Source organism: Odontesthes bonariensis, chromosome 15 (assembly GCF_027942865.1).
Source record: "Odontesthes bonariensis isolate fOdoBon6 chromosome 15, fOdoBon6.hap1, whole genome shotgun sequence".
NCBI lineage: Eukaryota > Metazoa > Chordata > Actinopteri > Atheriniformes > Atherinopsidae > Odontesthes > Odontesthes bonariensis.
This window is the reverse complement of record NC_134520.1, coordinates 18,660,849-18,674,808: the sequence shown is the minus strand read 5'-3', so window position 1 is coordinate 18,674,808 and position 13,960 is coordinate 18,660,849. Positions and strand designations below refer to the sequence as shown.

The window sequence follows — 13,960 nt, the reverse complement described above, 5'->3', positions numbered from 1 at the left end:
CTAATGAAATCTGTTTTGTAGGGAGCTAAAGGCCAGTCAGGGAAGTCGGGAGCTCCTGGAAAACCTGGAAAACCTGCAAGTATCCCTTGTGATGTACAAAAGACATGCATATGTACATAAACATATATATGCACATAAATATATATGTACATGTGTTTAAACAAATCCATTATTGCTGCTGAGAATCAATGTTCATTTTAAGTGTTAAAATAAACTGGCAAAGTTGTTAAATGAGGAAGATGCTGCTGTTGACTAATGAAATTAATCTTATTCCCAGGGCCTGAGTGGTTTGGATGGTTTGCTGGGAGTTGAGGGTAATGAAGGGGATCCGGTAAGAAATTTTTCCAAAAAGAGTTTACAATACTTCAGCTCACTTTTTTGTGCATTAAATCCCTCCACTGCTCTCCCCAAAGGGTGATGTAGGTTTCAGAGGAGCTCCAGGAGCCCCAGGGAGGCCTGGCAAGAGGGTAAGATCAATCCAGACATGGATAACATGCAACCAGGCACTGTGAAGAAAAGAAAATGCTCTTAAATCATAACTATCTTGTTTTGTATAGGGAAAACCGGGGCCTCCTGGGATTAGAGGAAACATGGGATCAGGAGGTTTTGAGGTATAATATAAAGTCAATCATATACTATTTTCTTTTTGATTTTTTCTAAACATGAGGCAAATACATGTGTTCTTCATAGATATATCATGCACAGTTTTTCTGAATTGTTCAGGGTAAAACGGGTCCAAAGGGAACACATGGACCTCCTGGGCCAATGGGGCCAAAGGTATACTTGTTTTGTTTTTTTACAGCACAATATGATCATTCATAAAAATCGCTGCAGTGTCTGTTGATATGATTAAACGTCATCACTGCTAATATACTATATCATACAGGGTATTCCTGGACTGAGAGGAGAGAAGGGAGAATCTGGAAGTGTTGGCAGGACGGTAAAATGCACATATTGCAGCACACATCGCATTAATAAATTCCTAACATGCAAAAAAAAAATTTCCTCCATGTTTACCCATGCTTTGCACTGATGTGTTGAGAGTTTACTCACAAAAACATATAAGAAATGTTTTTCAGAAACAGATTTTTTACTGCAAACACCAGATGTCACGTGGAAATCATAACTGCATCAAGCTATGATCAGACGGAAGCAATGTGTTTTCCATGCGTTGTGTTAGTTATTCTAAATGTTTTTTTCTGTGCAGGGTCTTCAAGGTGACATTGGGATACTAGGAATAATTGGTCCCCCTGGGTTAAAGGTTTGTTGAAACTGAACACAAAAGTGCAGAAATGCAATAGCAGGATATGATGTAATGTTATCTGACTAATTTGATTGTAGGGGAATCCTGGGTTGCAGGGGCTAAAAGGTCCAATAGGTCAGAAAGGAAAGCCAGTAAGTTTTTTTTTTTCTTTGCATTTTTTTTTGCACTGTTTTGAAAGCTTGTGACAAGTTGTAGTTATTAATTACTGTACTGTTTCCACAGGGTGACAGGGGTCCCCATGGTCCACCAGGGAGGAGAGGCTCCCATGGAATCGGTGTATGATGCCTTACTATTCCACTATCCATGTATAAACATAAAGAAACATCTAACTTTGTGAACAAGACACATTTTGTTGGCTAAACTTTTTTAAGATATCACAGAAAAACCTTTCGGTCATAACCACTGATGTTGTTTTTGTTTCAGGGCCACCTTGGAAAGAAGGTGAAATTATTAATTTACCTTTACGTCTTTATATGTTTGTGTCTTCATATATCTGATATATCTCATATGATTCTTGTCATGTTGTTTTTTTATTAAAACACAGAAACACTATTGTAATGCAACGGTGTCTAAAGGATGAAATGGATGACTCTTTTGGGCATTTGTTGCAGTGTACCTGCAATTATTGACATTGAAAAGTTTATTCATTTTCATTCATCGTTTAACTCTGTTTTGGCTCTTAAAGGGGATGAAAGGTGTCCAAGGCAGTAAAGGCCCAACGGGAATTAAGGGCAAGCGTGGACCTCCAGTAAGAGAAATATTATTGTCAAAATACAAATGAAAAAAATAATTGCACAAATAAAGATCAGTTAATGTTATTGTAACATAGTGCCGCTGAATTGTCTGAAGGTTTGAATCTTGTCAATTCTGCAATAGGGACAACCAGGACCACCTGGCAAACCGGGTCCCACACAACGAGGGTCAAAATCTGAACCAGGACAAGGTCTGAGAAATGAGCAAAGGTCAAAAACTGGACCCAGTTCAAGCTATGAGCTGAAAACTTTACAAACATCAGTACAGTCTCCCAGCTCCCTGAAACTAAAGGAAGGACAACAAAAAGTTGGTACAAGCTTTATTCTCATATAGATGCTAGTTACAAGATGTCTTCATATTGCTTTGAGTTGAGCTTTATGCTCATATTCAAGAGCTGTTATGAGTGTTAGGGCTGCTGACTAAATAATGAACTTCTCCACAGCAGAACAGGTCATTAACCCAAAGATGGTCCCAAAGTGATGAAGCTGAGGAATCATTCTGCAGGCCCCTGGGAACCAAAGATAATCCTGGGACCACCTGTAATGAACTGAAGGTCTTACATCCGCATCTGAATGATGGTCGGTGTACGATTAAGTTAATATCCATCAGATATTTCACTTTATCTGTTACTGATTAGAATCACTCTGCAGAATTAATCTGAGTGTTCAAGTCTATGGAAATTTTCAGGTTACTTTTACATGGATCCCAACCAAGGCTGTCACTGTGATGCTGTGATGGTGTTCTGTAACTTCACAGCAGGAGGAACAACCTGCTTAGGTCCTCTACATTCACAGGTACAGTCACTTACAAGGTTTAGCTTTAGCATTATCAGCGTAATAAGAGCTGTGTGGAATGGTTTTACTACCCACAATGTCAGTAACAACACATGGAAAATACTTTATTCTTTTTAATCCGCATGTCAGTGTAAGAAAATGTAATACTTCTCTGTTCCTGTAGCATTAGGTGTCAGATGAGGATCCCTCTTATGACTGCATTCATGTTTTATAACTTCTTAAAGACCCCAGAGTTTGCAGTTTAATAGATCATTTTCTTGTTTTAAGTATAGAAAGAAACACGTACAAATCTTTTTATGGCTTTTAAAACTTTTTAAAGTTTGTTATCTATCTAAATCATTATGAAAAGATTAGGTTTTAAATACTTGGATCATCTTCCACTCTTTAGATTACAGTAAGGTGGAAACAACAAATGGGGAAGTCAGTAATGCCTCTGCAGTGGTTTGCTCAGCAACGTGGTGGACACAAGGTGAGTCTAATTAAGTCTTTGTTTTAAAAAGATGGTGAACTAATTTCGCATGATTTATTTTTTTTCTGCCTTTTATTTCTACTTCTTACTTTGTTTCTAATAGTTTGAGTACGCTGGCGGGAATGTTGTCCAGCTGAGGTTTCTGCGGTTAACCAGCCAGGCATCTTTCCAGAACATTACTCTCAGTTTTACAGCAAATCGGTCCACCATTGCTGCCCCAGCAGAAGTAGCCAGTCAGATTATCCACTTGCTGGGAGACTCTGGCAAACGAATCGATCCACACCTTATTGCAGTGTCTGGTAAAGGCTGGGAGGTAAGACGAAAAGATTTTGTTTCTGTCAAAAAGACAATTTCTGTCTGTTCAACAGTTTTCTTTCATTTCTATCTAAATGACAGAAGTTTAACAGGGACGTGCAGAACATATCTAGAAATGTAAAGAAAAAAAAAAGGATTTAAAAGTCATTTATGTCCGATAATAACAGCCCAGTACTACACAAAAATGTGTCATAGATACATTTGTCCATATGTGAAAAATATAGTAGCGTTACAATAAATGTGGGAATTGTGAGCAACATATTCCCTCACTGCCCAGCAGCAATGATTTCATTAACAAATTTGGTCAATTAGAGAAAAAAGAAATGCGTCTGTTTTGCACCACACAGATGGGACAACTCAAACCTGAGGTTTTGAATTTGGAAAATAGTGATATGCTCATCTTCATTTTTAATCACATGTGACAGTTTCACATAATGTAAAACTTGTAACTTGTAAAATGAATGCATGCGCACGCAACTATTTTGGAGAAATGAAATTGTGGTAATTTTACAAGTTTTGAGGAAGAGAGAAAATAAGTATGGGAGGATCTGATTTCATTGAATAATAGTAGATTGAAGATGGTTCATAGACATTAATCAGATGCTGAAAATATCTTGAATAAATTCACAAATCAAGAAAGAATAAAGTGAACTTTTGGCCTGATCTTAATCCAGGTGCACATGGCTGTGAAGGTTCGCGGGAACACAGAATTGCATCGAGGTGACATGGAGTTACTTCCTGTAAGAGATCTGGGTGTGGAGATGAGCGGAACATCCATTATATTCTCTGAGATCGCAGTAGTTTTAGGACCCCTCTGCTTCCTGTGAGCATTAAACTGTGTGTGTTTGTGTCTGTGTTTCTATATCATGATGAGGACACCAAACCTCATTGCACACCAACTTATTTGGATTTCTGAGAAAGTGTATAATTTTGTTAGAAATGGTTTACTCTGTGCTGTTATTTTTATGTTATGTATATTTATTGAATTGTAAAATTGTAACGTTCTATCGGAGGAAAAATTTTCTATCATTTTTATTTAAAAAAAAACGTGTGTAGCATCAAATCATCAATTCAATGTTGCTTGTAACTTTGTATTCAGATGTATTAGATGACTTGTCTTTGATTTGGAGGAATAGATTGTAACAGTAAAATGATCACTTTGACAACATATAGTTGATGATGAACATTAGTTTAACTGCCAGGTGATCAGTAAACTTAATGGCAGCATGTGTAGGGTTCAATGGGAAATGAAGTTCTTAGGTTGACACCTTTTGCCTAATGTTTTTTGCCTGCATTATTCTTGTTGCTTGTGTTTACTAGATACATAAAGTAATAAAAAAAGAGTATCTTTTAGACTATATCAAGTACATTACTAGCTCCCTAAACCTTTTATTGCCACAGATTAGAAGACAGAACTGCATATTCACAGTTTTCTGTTAATTATTGTTCAATGACCAAAATCGTACAAAACTGAGCTTCTCCAAACCGGACTAACACGCTCAAATAATGCAGTTGTGGACTGAATCACTCCGTATGTATGCACTCAGCTAGACTCGGATGGGCCTAGGCACTCTGTACATGCATAGTGTATTCTTTTTGCATCTTTTTTTTTTTGTAAAAACAGTCAAATGTAAGTGTATGTTAATACAGCCATATTCACAATAAATCTGCTTTCATTCACATATTCTCTGTTTATTTTGTCTGGCGGCCAAATGTGTCATAAATCTTGACTGTAAATAAGCCCATTAAGACTGTGGTAAACTTAAAGCATTTCCAGACTGTCACTTTGTTCTAATAAAATCCTAATCCTCTAACTGCAGCGTCATCATATAAAATCATCAGGTTCAAAAAACAAAAGGTTAGAAGCAGCAAATTGTCTACAGCGTTTTCTTACACATTACATGTTGTTGTACAGTTGGACATATTTTAGTCCGCTCCCCTGGGACAAGAACAGTTGTCCCCATAAATCGCCAAGTCGAGCTGTAATCATAGTTCAAGTAGATTGCGCATCTAACCAAGGTAAAGGAAACTTGCTTACTGTTAGTGTGTGGAGAGTTGCCACTTCCCAGCAGTACAGCTTGCTACTATAGTAGCTGAATTACAAATAGGGTCTTATTTTTTCTACACAATCCAACATTGTTCCAATCTCGACCAAACATAAGATGTCTTCTATCAAAAACAATTTGTTATATATACATGAAATCAAAGTAGCATCAACAAGACGCTCAAAAATACCAAGTAATTAAGAAGGAATTGAAAAAGATGTGGGAAATGAAGGAAACAGTGGTGCGCTTAACCCCAAACTCCAACAGATCCTGGGAACATCAGAAAGTTCTGTTCAGAAGAGCGCAAGCACAGCCAACATGGGCGTATATGGCACTCTCATTGCTGGATCAGAGTAGGGGAATCTGTCATACTGTATGTTTCTATATTTGTTTCTCTTTATATTCTTTTATGTATTTTTAATGCTTCTTCCACTCCATTGTGCAATGCTTTTATTTTATGTAAAGCACTTTGAATTGTTTGTACATGAAATGTGCTATATAAATAAATTTGATTTGATTGATTTGTATGTACAAGATGATACACATTTTAAAAGTTGAGCAGTGTCCCAGTGTGTGTCAAGTATCAAATCAAATCACTGAATGAAAAAGGTCTAAAGTAATATTTATACACTTTTATGGCCATTATATGTAGGGGCGTGAGTAGCTGCTAGAGTAGGGCTTTAAATAATCTTTAGATGAATAAATGTATTTGTCACGTGTATTTTTTAAGCAAATTATACTCAGGCATTGCACAGCTTTTTATCTTTTGTTCATCTGACATGGCTCTGACTGCGATGGTCATTTAACACAGAGCTATAGAGTAATACAACGTTTAGGGCGCCAGTGACGTCAAAAGGAGGAGAGACTTTCGGCCAATCATCATCGGCAGCTCCGTTCATCATCTCCCCAGTGTTTGTTCAATGGGGAAGGTGAGCTGTTAAGGGACTTAAAACATCTCTTCCTGTGCTGACAAACGTCCGGGAACGTCTTAACACGAGAGGACAAAGCGAGTAAGTGTTCAGGGAGTCGACAAAAAAAAAAAAACATTTTTGTTTTCACGGAGATGTCAGTCACCCGCTTCTGTCAACCTGTTCCGCTTATCAACGATAAACGTCAACAAGTTGGCTAATTTGACTAGCACTGTCACTCAGGGCTAACAACTCGGAGTATCTTCGGACAGAAGCATTCACGTCGGACTTGAGTAATGTTAACCCCATTGGTGATTAAGCCCAACCAGCTTCCTGGTTAGCTCATGAATCGCTGCCTGTCACTAAATGAGCTGCCGGCAGCTAACCATCAGTTAGCCGTCTGTCTGCTGAGAGTCCGTTCATGTGAGAGTGATTTGATTGTCAACTGGGTTTGCTTTGTCTGTCATTTAAAATCCGTACCATTCCATTTTTTTTTTTTTTTTTTTTTTTTATCGCGATAGCATGCGACTTCTTTAAGTATTCCCAAGACGTAGTCCATTCACTTTAGAGCTGCCACTGATCATTTACCGCCCTCCTGTTTCTGTAGGATGGAAAGTAAGGATGACAGTTTCCCCAGGTCCCGCAGCCGAACCTTTCCAGAGATGGCAAGCTTCCCTGACTTGGATAGTTCTTTGGATGGAGAATCAAGTCCTGAAAAAGATCAGCAAGACAACGGAGACAACCACATCACCAGCAATGGTGAGCAAAATCTCATGTCCTCAATAGCAGGACCAAGTGACAAACCACTGACCTTTACTACAGTGGATTTTTAAAACCACTAATGATCATTTTAGTAAAATTTTAGTAAAATCAGTAGGTGTGTTGCCAGTTGATACCATGCCATGTGATCATGTGTTCCTCTTTGCTTTTTCTTTAACCTGCACTGCAGTAAGTGCGATGGAGACTGACAAACACTGGCTGTATCTTTGCATTTGTCACTGTGTTTAAAGTACAAACATGAACTGCACAGATGAGGTTGATTAACAGACAATGATGCACACACATGGTGTAAGTCCTAGTCTTTTTCACATTGTCAGATATGGTCAGTGTTTGACCTCAGTGAGGGAACAAACCTTAACTCAACTCATTTCACTCGTGTCGTTTCCCAGTTGTCAGAATCTACGGTGCCCCTCTCTAAAATTGTGATCACTGCCAACCTTTAGTTTCAAAATGGTCACCGTGTATGCCAGATCTGTTTTATTTGATGTAAGTGTTTACATTTACCACATAGAAGTTCTTCTGAGATGAGGTAGCTTAGCTGACTCGTTGTTAATTGTTCATTTAGATGTGTCGACAGAAGAATTGTTTAAGAAACAGCTTGTCGGCTCCCTTTTTTTTTTTTTTTTTTGTAATCATCATATGCCATCTTTGTTTGCTCATGTTCCAATTTCAGGGAGAATTGGAGTGGAACATGTAATCAGCAAAAAGCTGCAACTGAAAAGAAAAGCAGAGGTCAGTAAACTGATAACACGAGTTAAGACATTGCTCTTTCTGCATGTGATGATGGGTGACCAAAACCATGTCCAGAAAGCAGAGTGATCCCGGGTTTCCTCTGTTAGTAGTTACTTATAGTGAGTATCTTTTTGTTTTGGTCTTTAATTCATTTCTAAAGGTTGCAATCTTTCAACATAAGTTTGATTATTGGGTGAATTTATATTTTTTTATATGTTTAGAGCAGCAGTTCCCTGCTCCATTGATTTCAGAATATCTCAGTCCCTATCAGTGGTGTTACAGACCACAGCAAGTAATATAATCTCTCCTGGAGATGCTTTGTCTGTAGAAAATTCCGATTATCCGAATTTGAGCGAGTGACGTGATGACCAAAAAGAAGAACAGAAAGACAGTTGAACTGGAAAAGAATCAGTATTTAGAAAACAAATTTATCATGGTTTCTGCCTGTGACAAATAATCATCAGAAAGTTTTCTCATGACTCCTTTTGTAAGATCAAAACAGTGACTTTTATTGCTGTTCTTTACAAAAGATACATACAGTTAAGTAGGTCCTTCGTCTAATCACACTTTTAGCATGCTAAAACAACAATAGTGCAATCTTTTTGTCTTGGTTTTGTCTGGGGAACATGTCAGTGGGTTAAAAAATGATTAAAAGAATCTGAACAGTGAATTTGCATGTTCAGAAAGCCCATCATTAGTCCCACAGAGGCGTTGTTCACATTTATTCAGGTATGTACAGACTGTGAACTAACTGCATTTGCGTCTTCTTCTTTTGCCCAGTATCTGAGAAGTGACCTGATGCGTCAGTTTGACAACCAGGTCAGTGACTTTGTGGACAGTCTTATTGAAGAATCAGCCAGCCTTGAGCCAGCACCTGTACCTGCCGTCTTCTCACCCCCACTGTCGGACAAGGAGAGGAGCAAACTTGGGTGCACACCTCAGCCTCTATTTAGCAACCAAATTAAATGTTGAATTAAATCCTCGATGTGGATATTCTTTCTCTAGTTGTCTGTTGGTCACACTTGTGCTCTTCAAGTCTTTCTTGTGAAAAATTTTAGATTTGCTCATCGCCACCCCCGTTGTGTTTTTCTGCAGGCACTTTCGACCTCCTCATGGCCAGGGAAAGCTTTTTGTGAGTCGCAGGTCCCTCCTAGAGTAAGTTGACACTTAGCTGCAAATGCCACATGAGTATTTCGTACAAAAGACCAAGGTACTCTATGAGTTGGCTTCAGATTGTGTAATAACTCGATTGCAGTTGTACAGGCACCACATTTGTGTTTTCTGATTTTCCGCAGCGAGCTGTTTGAGGTGAACCACATCAGGACTATCTACCACATGTTCATTGCGCTTCTCATTCTCTTCATTCTCAGCACACTTGTGGTAGATTTCATTGACGAAGGCAGGTAATGTGAAACGTACTTTTTTCCTCCATGCAAACTCAGTTGGATAACTTGGGGGGGAAAAAAGCTTCCTCTTGTATTTTTTCTTTTTCTTTTGCAGATGGGGTAAATATGATGACAATAACTCCTGAGCGGAAGTGTCAAACTTGACATATCTTCTTAATCTCTCTTTCCTTAGACTGGTGTTGGACTTTGACCTGCTGGTCTATGCATTTGGACAGTTCCCTCTGGTGGTGTGCACGTGGATCTGCATGTTCCTGTCTGCGTTGCTGGTTCCTTACACCTTATTCAGTCTGTGGTCACAGAGCCAGTCGGGCTCTTATGGTCACACCAGGCTGTACAGTATGCTGTTTGGTTCCGTGTTCCTGCTCTATCAAGGTCTGGGTTTGGGATTCCTGCCCACATATGTGGTGGTGACTAACAGTCTGCCGCCTGCATCCTGCTTCATCATCATCCTCGAACAGGTAGATGAACTGGGTGGCTTATTTAATCTTGATTTCCACCTTCACCGTTGGGGAACTTAGTAAAACTTCTTCGATTGAAATGTGCTTTAAAAAAAAAAAAAACACGCCTTACTCCATTAAAAGGTATCATTTAGTTTTTGATTCTTTTTCTCAATATAGGTACGTCTAATGATGAAAGCCCACTCCTTTGTCAGGGAGAATGTGCCAAAAGTCCTGACTTGGGCTAAAGGAAAGACCAGTATGTAGCCATCCAACTTCAGCATGGTTTTTCTTGTATATTCAAGGGATTTTCTCTGTCCTTACTTAAATAAGCCTGTTTTCCCCTGTTATTGACAGGCTCTGGCCCAGTGGTTCCTCAGGTTTCTCAGTATATCTACTTCCTGTTTGCACCCACACTTATTTACAGAGAGCGGTACCCCAGGTAAATACTCGTTGCCTATTCGTCCAGTGTCGGTTATGATTCCCTCTTGACACCTAAACGAAGAGCACTGTTTTTTCCACGCAGCAGTCCATTCATGAAAACCCTTTTTTCTCATCCAATTCAGGAATCCAGTGATTAGATGGAGCTATGTGGCCACAAAGTTACTTCAGGTACCGACTTCTTTTGCATTTTCATGCTCACCTAACGCGTTTTGACGTGAAAGATATCGATTCAGTTTTGAAACTATACCAGCCGCTCCCCTCCCTCTCCACAGGTTCTCGGCTGTCTGTTTTATGCCTATTACGTATTTGTGCGGCTGTGCATCCCGCAGTTCCACAGCATCAGTCTGCAGCTGTTTGATCTGCGGGCCATGGTGCTCGGTGTCTTTAACTCCATACTGCCAGGTAAGATCAGCTACATGTCATTGGTCGCTTTGACAAACGCCCTACCCAAGTGGTCATATTTGTTTTCATGAGAGACGTATTATATCTGTTCCATGACAAAATGTTCAGTCTTTGTTTTTTGTTTTTTCCTTTGCAGGAGTGTTAGTTCTCTTCCTGGGCTTCTTTGCCTTTCTCCATTGTTGGCTCAATGCTTTTGCCGAGATGCTTCGCTTTGCAGACAGGATGTTTTACAAGGTGCTGCTCTCCCCCTCACTGCAAACTTCTAGCGAGGCCCCTACACTGTACTTGATATTTGACTTAATTTTGATTACCCCTGATAGGACTGGTGGAATTCAACCTCTTTTGCCAATTACTACCGCACTTGGAATGTAGTGGTCCATGACTGGCTGTATTACTATGTGTACCGGGATTTCCTGTGGGTGAGTGGCTTTACAGCTGATACAGAGGATTTTTGAATGTGAGCAACAGTTATTTTCAAATGTCTTTAACCTTGGTGAAATTCATGGATCAGATTAAGCGTTATGCTGGATATGTTTAGACTTGTCTGTTCTTCCTGTTCTTGTCATTCCAGGTATCTGAAAAGCGTTTTCGGGCAGCAGCCATGTTCTTCGTGTTTACGCTGTCTGCGGTGGTCCATGAGTACATTCTTGCAGTCTGCTTTGGCTTCTTCTATCCTGTGCTCTTCTGTCTCTTCATGTGCTTTGGAGGTAAGAAAAAGGACAATCGCACACCTCTCTACCTTTGAACAGGGCATAAAGAACATGCATGTTACTCCAGAATTGCGCTAAACCGATCTGTCTGGGTCATGAAGCTCTGAAATCCATTCTATTTATGAGACATTCATCTTTTCACTGCCTCCACACCCGTTTTTATGTCTTTATCCGCCCACAGTGATGTTCAACTTCATTCTGCATGACCAAAGGAAAGGCCCCATCTGGAACATAATCATGTGGACATCACTGTTCCTGGGTCAAGGAGTCATTATCTGTCTGTATTCCCAGGAGTGGTATGCCCAGCTCTACTGTCCCCTGAAGGAGGTAATGGCATTGCTTTGAGATCAGTATTTTCTTCCTTGTTTTGCAGTGTAATTAACTGTCAAGCAGATGTATAGACACAAATGTACCTTCTTATGATCGTGGTGTTTTTGTTCCAGTCTTCCTTCCTTGAGTTGCTGAAGCCGCGCTCCTGGAGCTGTCAGAGAGGCTCGATGGCAGACTCTGATAAGCTGTGACAAATAATGGGACTATTCAGAGGAGGACTCTCGGTGATCAATATAAACTCAGCCAGCCTTTCTGTTGACGTCATAACTTCTGATCTTGTGTTTTTTTGTTTTCGTTCATTGCCCTAAGTTCACGTGTCTGTGCCTGTATATGAATGTATGGGAAAGTATCTGACGAAAATGCCAAAATCAGCAAAGTCACAGCGATGCCTTATCTGTTTTTAGTTTTCAAAGGTAACCCCACAAAAAAAAAAATCCTCCTCCGCTTCAAAGCACTTGTGAGCTCCTACTTGTATGCACTATAGATGTTTCTGATGTAATTTTTTGCCTTGATCAACTGTGAAAACACGCCTTGTACTAATAAGACAGTGGAAATAATGACATGGCTGCTGAATACAAACATTATGCAGTGCAAACATTATTCATATGTGCAGTAATGGTTAATATTTAACAGGGTTTGCAGTTGCAGCTCCACTGTATTTCAGTGTGTTGTATGGTGAGACTGAAACAAACGTATTTATTTTCACTGCCAATGAGATTTACCATGGAAAAATTACTTGCTGTTTGGTGTTTTTTATAAATCTGACAAGCAGTGGTCTCTGTATTATAACCTATTTAACATGGTACCATAGTGCGGTAGTCACTTTATAATGTATCTGAAACTGATGATTCAGGCATCACGCGGACCACTGTGGTAGACTTGATTTGTTCTTTTGATCTCTACCTGCCAAAGCACAAATTTAAGATGTTGTGCACTTGTGAATTATAATCAAGATCTAAAAAATTGTGAAGTCCCACTGAACACTGATGTCTGTAAAAGAAAATGTTAAGTGGAGGTGATAGTCGTGCTGTACTAAGTAAATATATCCTGCCGGTTGTACTGTTAATGATTAATTTGATTGCTTTGAACACACAGTATAGCATTATGGAAACGTTTTCTTGACAACTTACAAGCTGTGCTGGTGTCATGACCAGCGTTGAGAGTTAAGTTATTTAAAGTCCAAGGTGGAATCACTACAGAACACTGCTGTAAAACTTGTAGCTTGAATGTCATGACAATGAGAAAATGATTAAACTTGATAAGCACCAAGGGCTACAGTTTGCGTCGGCAGATAATCAGTACATTTAATGAGTGTCTTGTATTCTTTATATAGTCACCTTTGTGTCAGACTACTGGATTAAGAGATTTGATGTGCTTTTTGTGGTGTTGAAGTAATGGTTGTATTTTGAGAAAACGTTATGCTCCGTGAATGTTTGAGTGCAGGGAGGCCGTGTTTGTGAATGAGAATAATGAGATGCACAATACAAAGTAAAAACCAGCGATGAGGAGCTTAATGACCACAAGGTGGCACTGTAGTGAAGCTTTTGATTTTAAATCCTCCTCTGCTCATTTTTGGCAAGATATTTTTGTTTCCCCGGATTCTTTCACAAGGATAAGTTTGGTAAACACAAATATCACCATCTTTTTGTAATATGTACAGATAGTAGAAATATTTTAACTTTGAACTTTTACCAAATCCACAATGACTGACGTTTTAAACCTGCTTGATGCCTTTGAGATTTTATTCATAAAGATAATATTTATAATAAAGCTGGAGAGAGGCTCTTCACATCGATTGTATATTTATTTTGAGAGTTGAGCTTTGCCTAGATACTATCAATCTTGTCTCCAATGTGATTTTTGGCATGCACTAGTATTCTGTGCCAGGTGATCAGTACGTTTTATGTATTAGGATTCTAGACAATTGTCTGCTACTGCCCTTATACAAAGGGATATTAAAATGATAAAGGATACTTGTAAAGTGTAAATAGAACAAATAGTGGGCTCCATTTCAAACAATAAAACAGATGTATTCCCTCGTCCTTGTGTGATTTGATGGTCCCTGTGGCATTTAAATGGTAACGAACCTGTCTTTATGTAAAGGTGGTTCATTCAAGTTCATGTTTGAAGTCTTGGTAAATACTTGATCAACGGTATAGTCTAAATCTATA

The 13,960-nt window shown here is 39.1% G+C and overlaps 2 protein-coding genes across 2 annotated transcripts; both read left to right on the top strand.

The window, feature by feature from the left end:
* The first annotated feature begins 585 nt into the window (after window positions 1–585).
* LOC142399977 (collagen alpha-1(V) chain) lies at window positions 586–4,463 on the top strand. The gene is made up of 13 exons (XM_075484539.1): window positions 586–611; window positions 724–777; window positions 887–940; window positions 1,208–1,261; window positions 1,342–1,395; window positions 1,487–1,540; window positions 1,688–1,705; window positions 1,950–2,012; window positions 2,460–2,595; window positions 2,705–2,811; window positions 3,200–3,280; window positions 3,384–3,593; window positions 4,270–4,463. The coding sequence occupies exons 1-13, from the start codon at window positions 591–593 to the stop codon at window positions 4,420–4,422; spliced, it is 1,059 nt and encodes a 352-aa protein (XP_075340654.1). The 5' UTR covers window positions 586–590; the 3' UTR covers window positions 4,423–4,463.
* Window positions 4,464–6,544: 2,081 nt separating this feature from the next.
* Window positions 6,545–13,811, top strand: soat1 (sterol O-acyltransferase 1). The gene is made up of 16 exons (XM_075484360.1): window positions 6,545–6,650; window positions 7,156–7,307; window positions 8,002–8,060; window positions 8,841–8,989; window positions 9,156–9,215; window positions 9,356–9,463; window positions 9,639–9,924; window positions 10,084–10,162; window positions 10,261–10,345; window positions 10,470–10,515; window positions 10,620–10,749; window positions 10,886–10,983; window positions 11,070–11,168; window positions 11,321–11,456; window positions 11,641–11,786; window positions 11,903–13,811. The coding sequence occupies exons 2-16, from the start codon at window positions 7,157–7,159 to the stop codon at window positions 11,978–11,980; spliced, it is 1,710 nt and encodes a 569-aa protein (XP_075340475.1). The 5' UTR covers window positions 6,545–6,650; window position 7,156; the 3' UTR covers window positions 11,981–13,811.
* The last annotated feature ends 149 nt before the right edge of the window (window positions 13,812–13,960 follow it).

Coding starts and splice junctions, on each gene's coding strand:
- LOC142399977 (XM_075484539.1), top strand. CDS start 591: ATGGGATCAGGAGGTTTTGAG. Junction 612..723: donor TGGGATCAGGAGGTTTTGAG/GTATAATATAAA, acceptor TGAATTGTTCAG/GGTAAAACGGGTCCAAAGGG. Junction 1,396..1,486: donor TAGGTCAGAAAGGAAAGCCA/GTAAGTTTTTTT, acceptor CTGTTTCCACAG/GGTGACAGGGGTCCCCATGG.
- soat1 (XM_075484360.1), top strand. CDS start 7,157: ATGGAAAGTAAGGATGACAGTTTCCCCAGGTCCCGCAGCCGAACCTTT. Junction 10,346..10,469: donor TACAGAGAGCGGTACCCCAG/GTAAATACTCGT, acceptor CATCCAATTCAG/GAATCCAGTGATTAGATGGA. Junction 10,516..10,619: donor TGGCCACAAAGTTACTTCAG/GTACCGACTTCT, acceptor CCCTCTCCACAG/GTTCTCGGCTGTCTGTTTTA.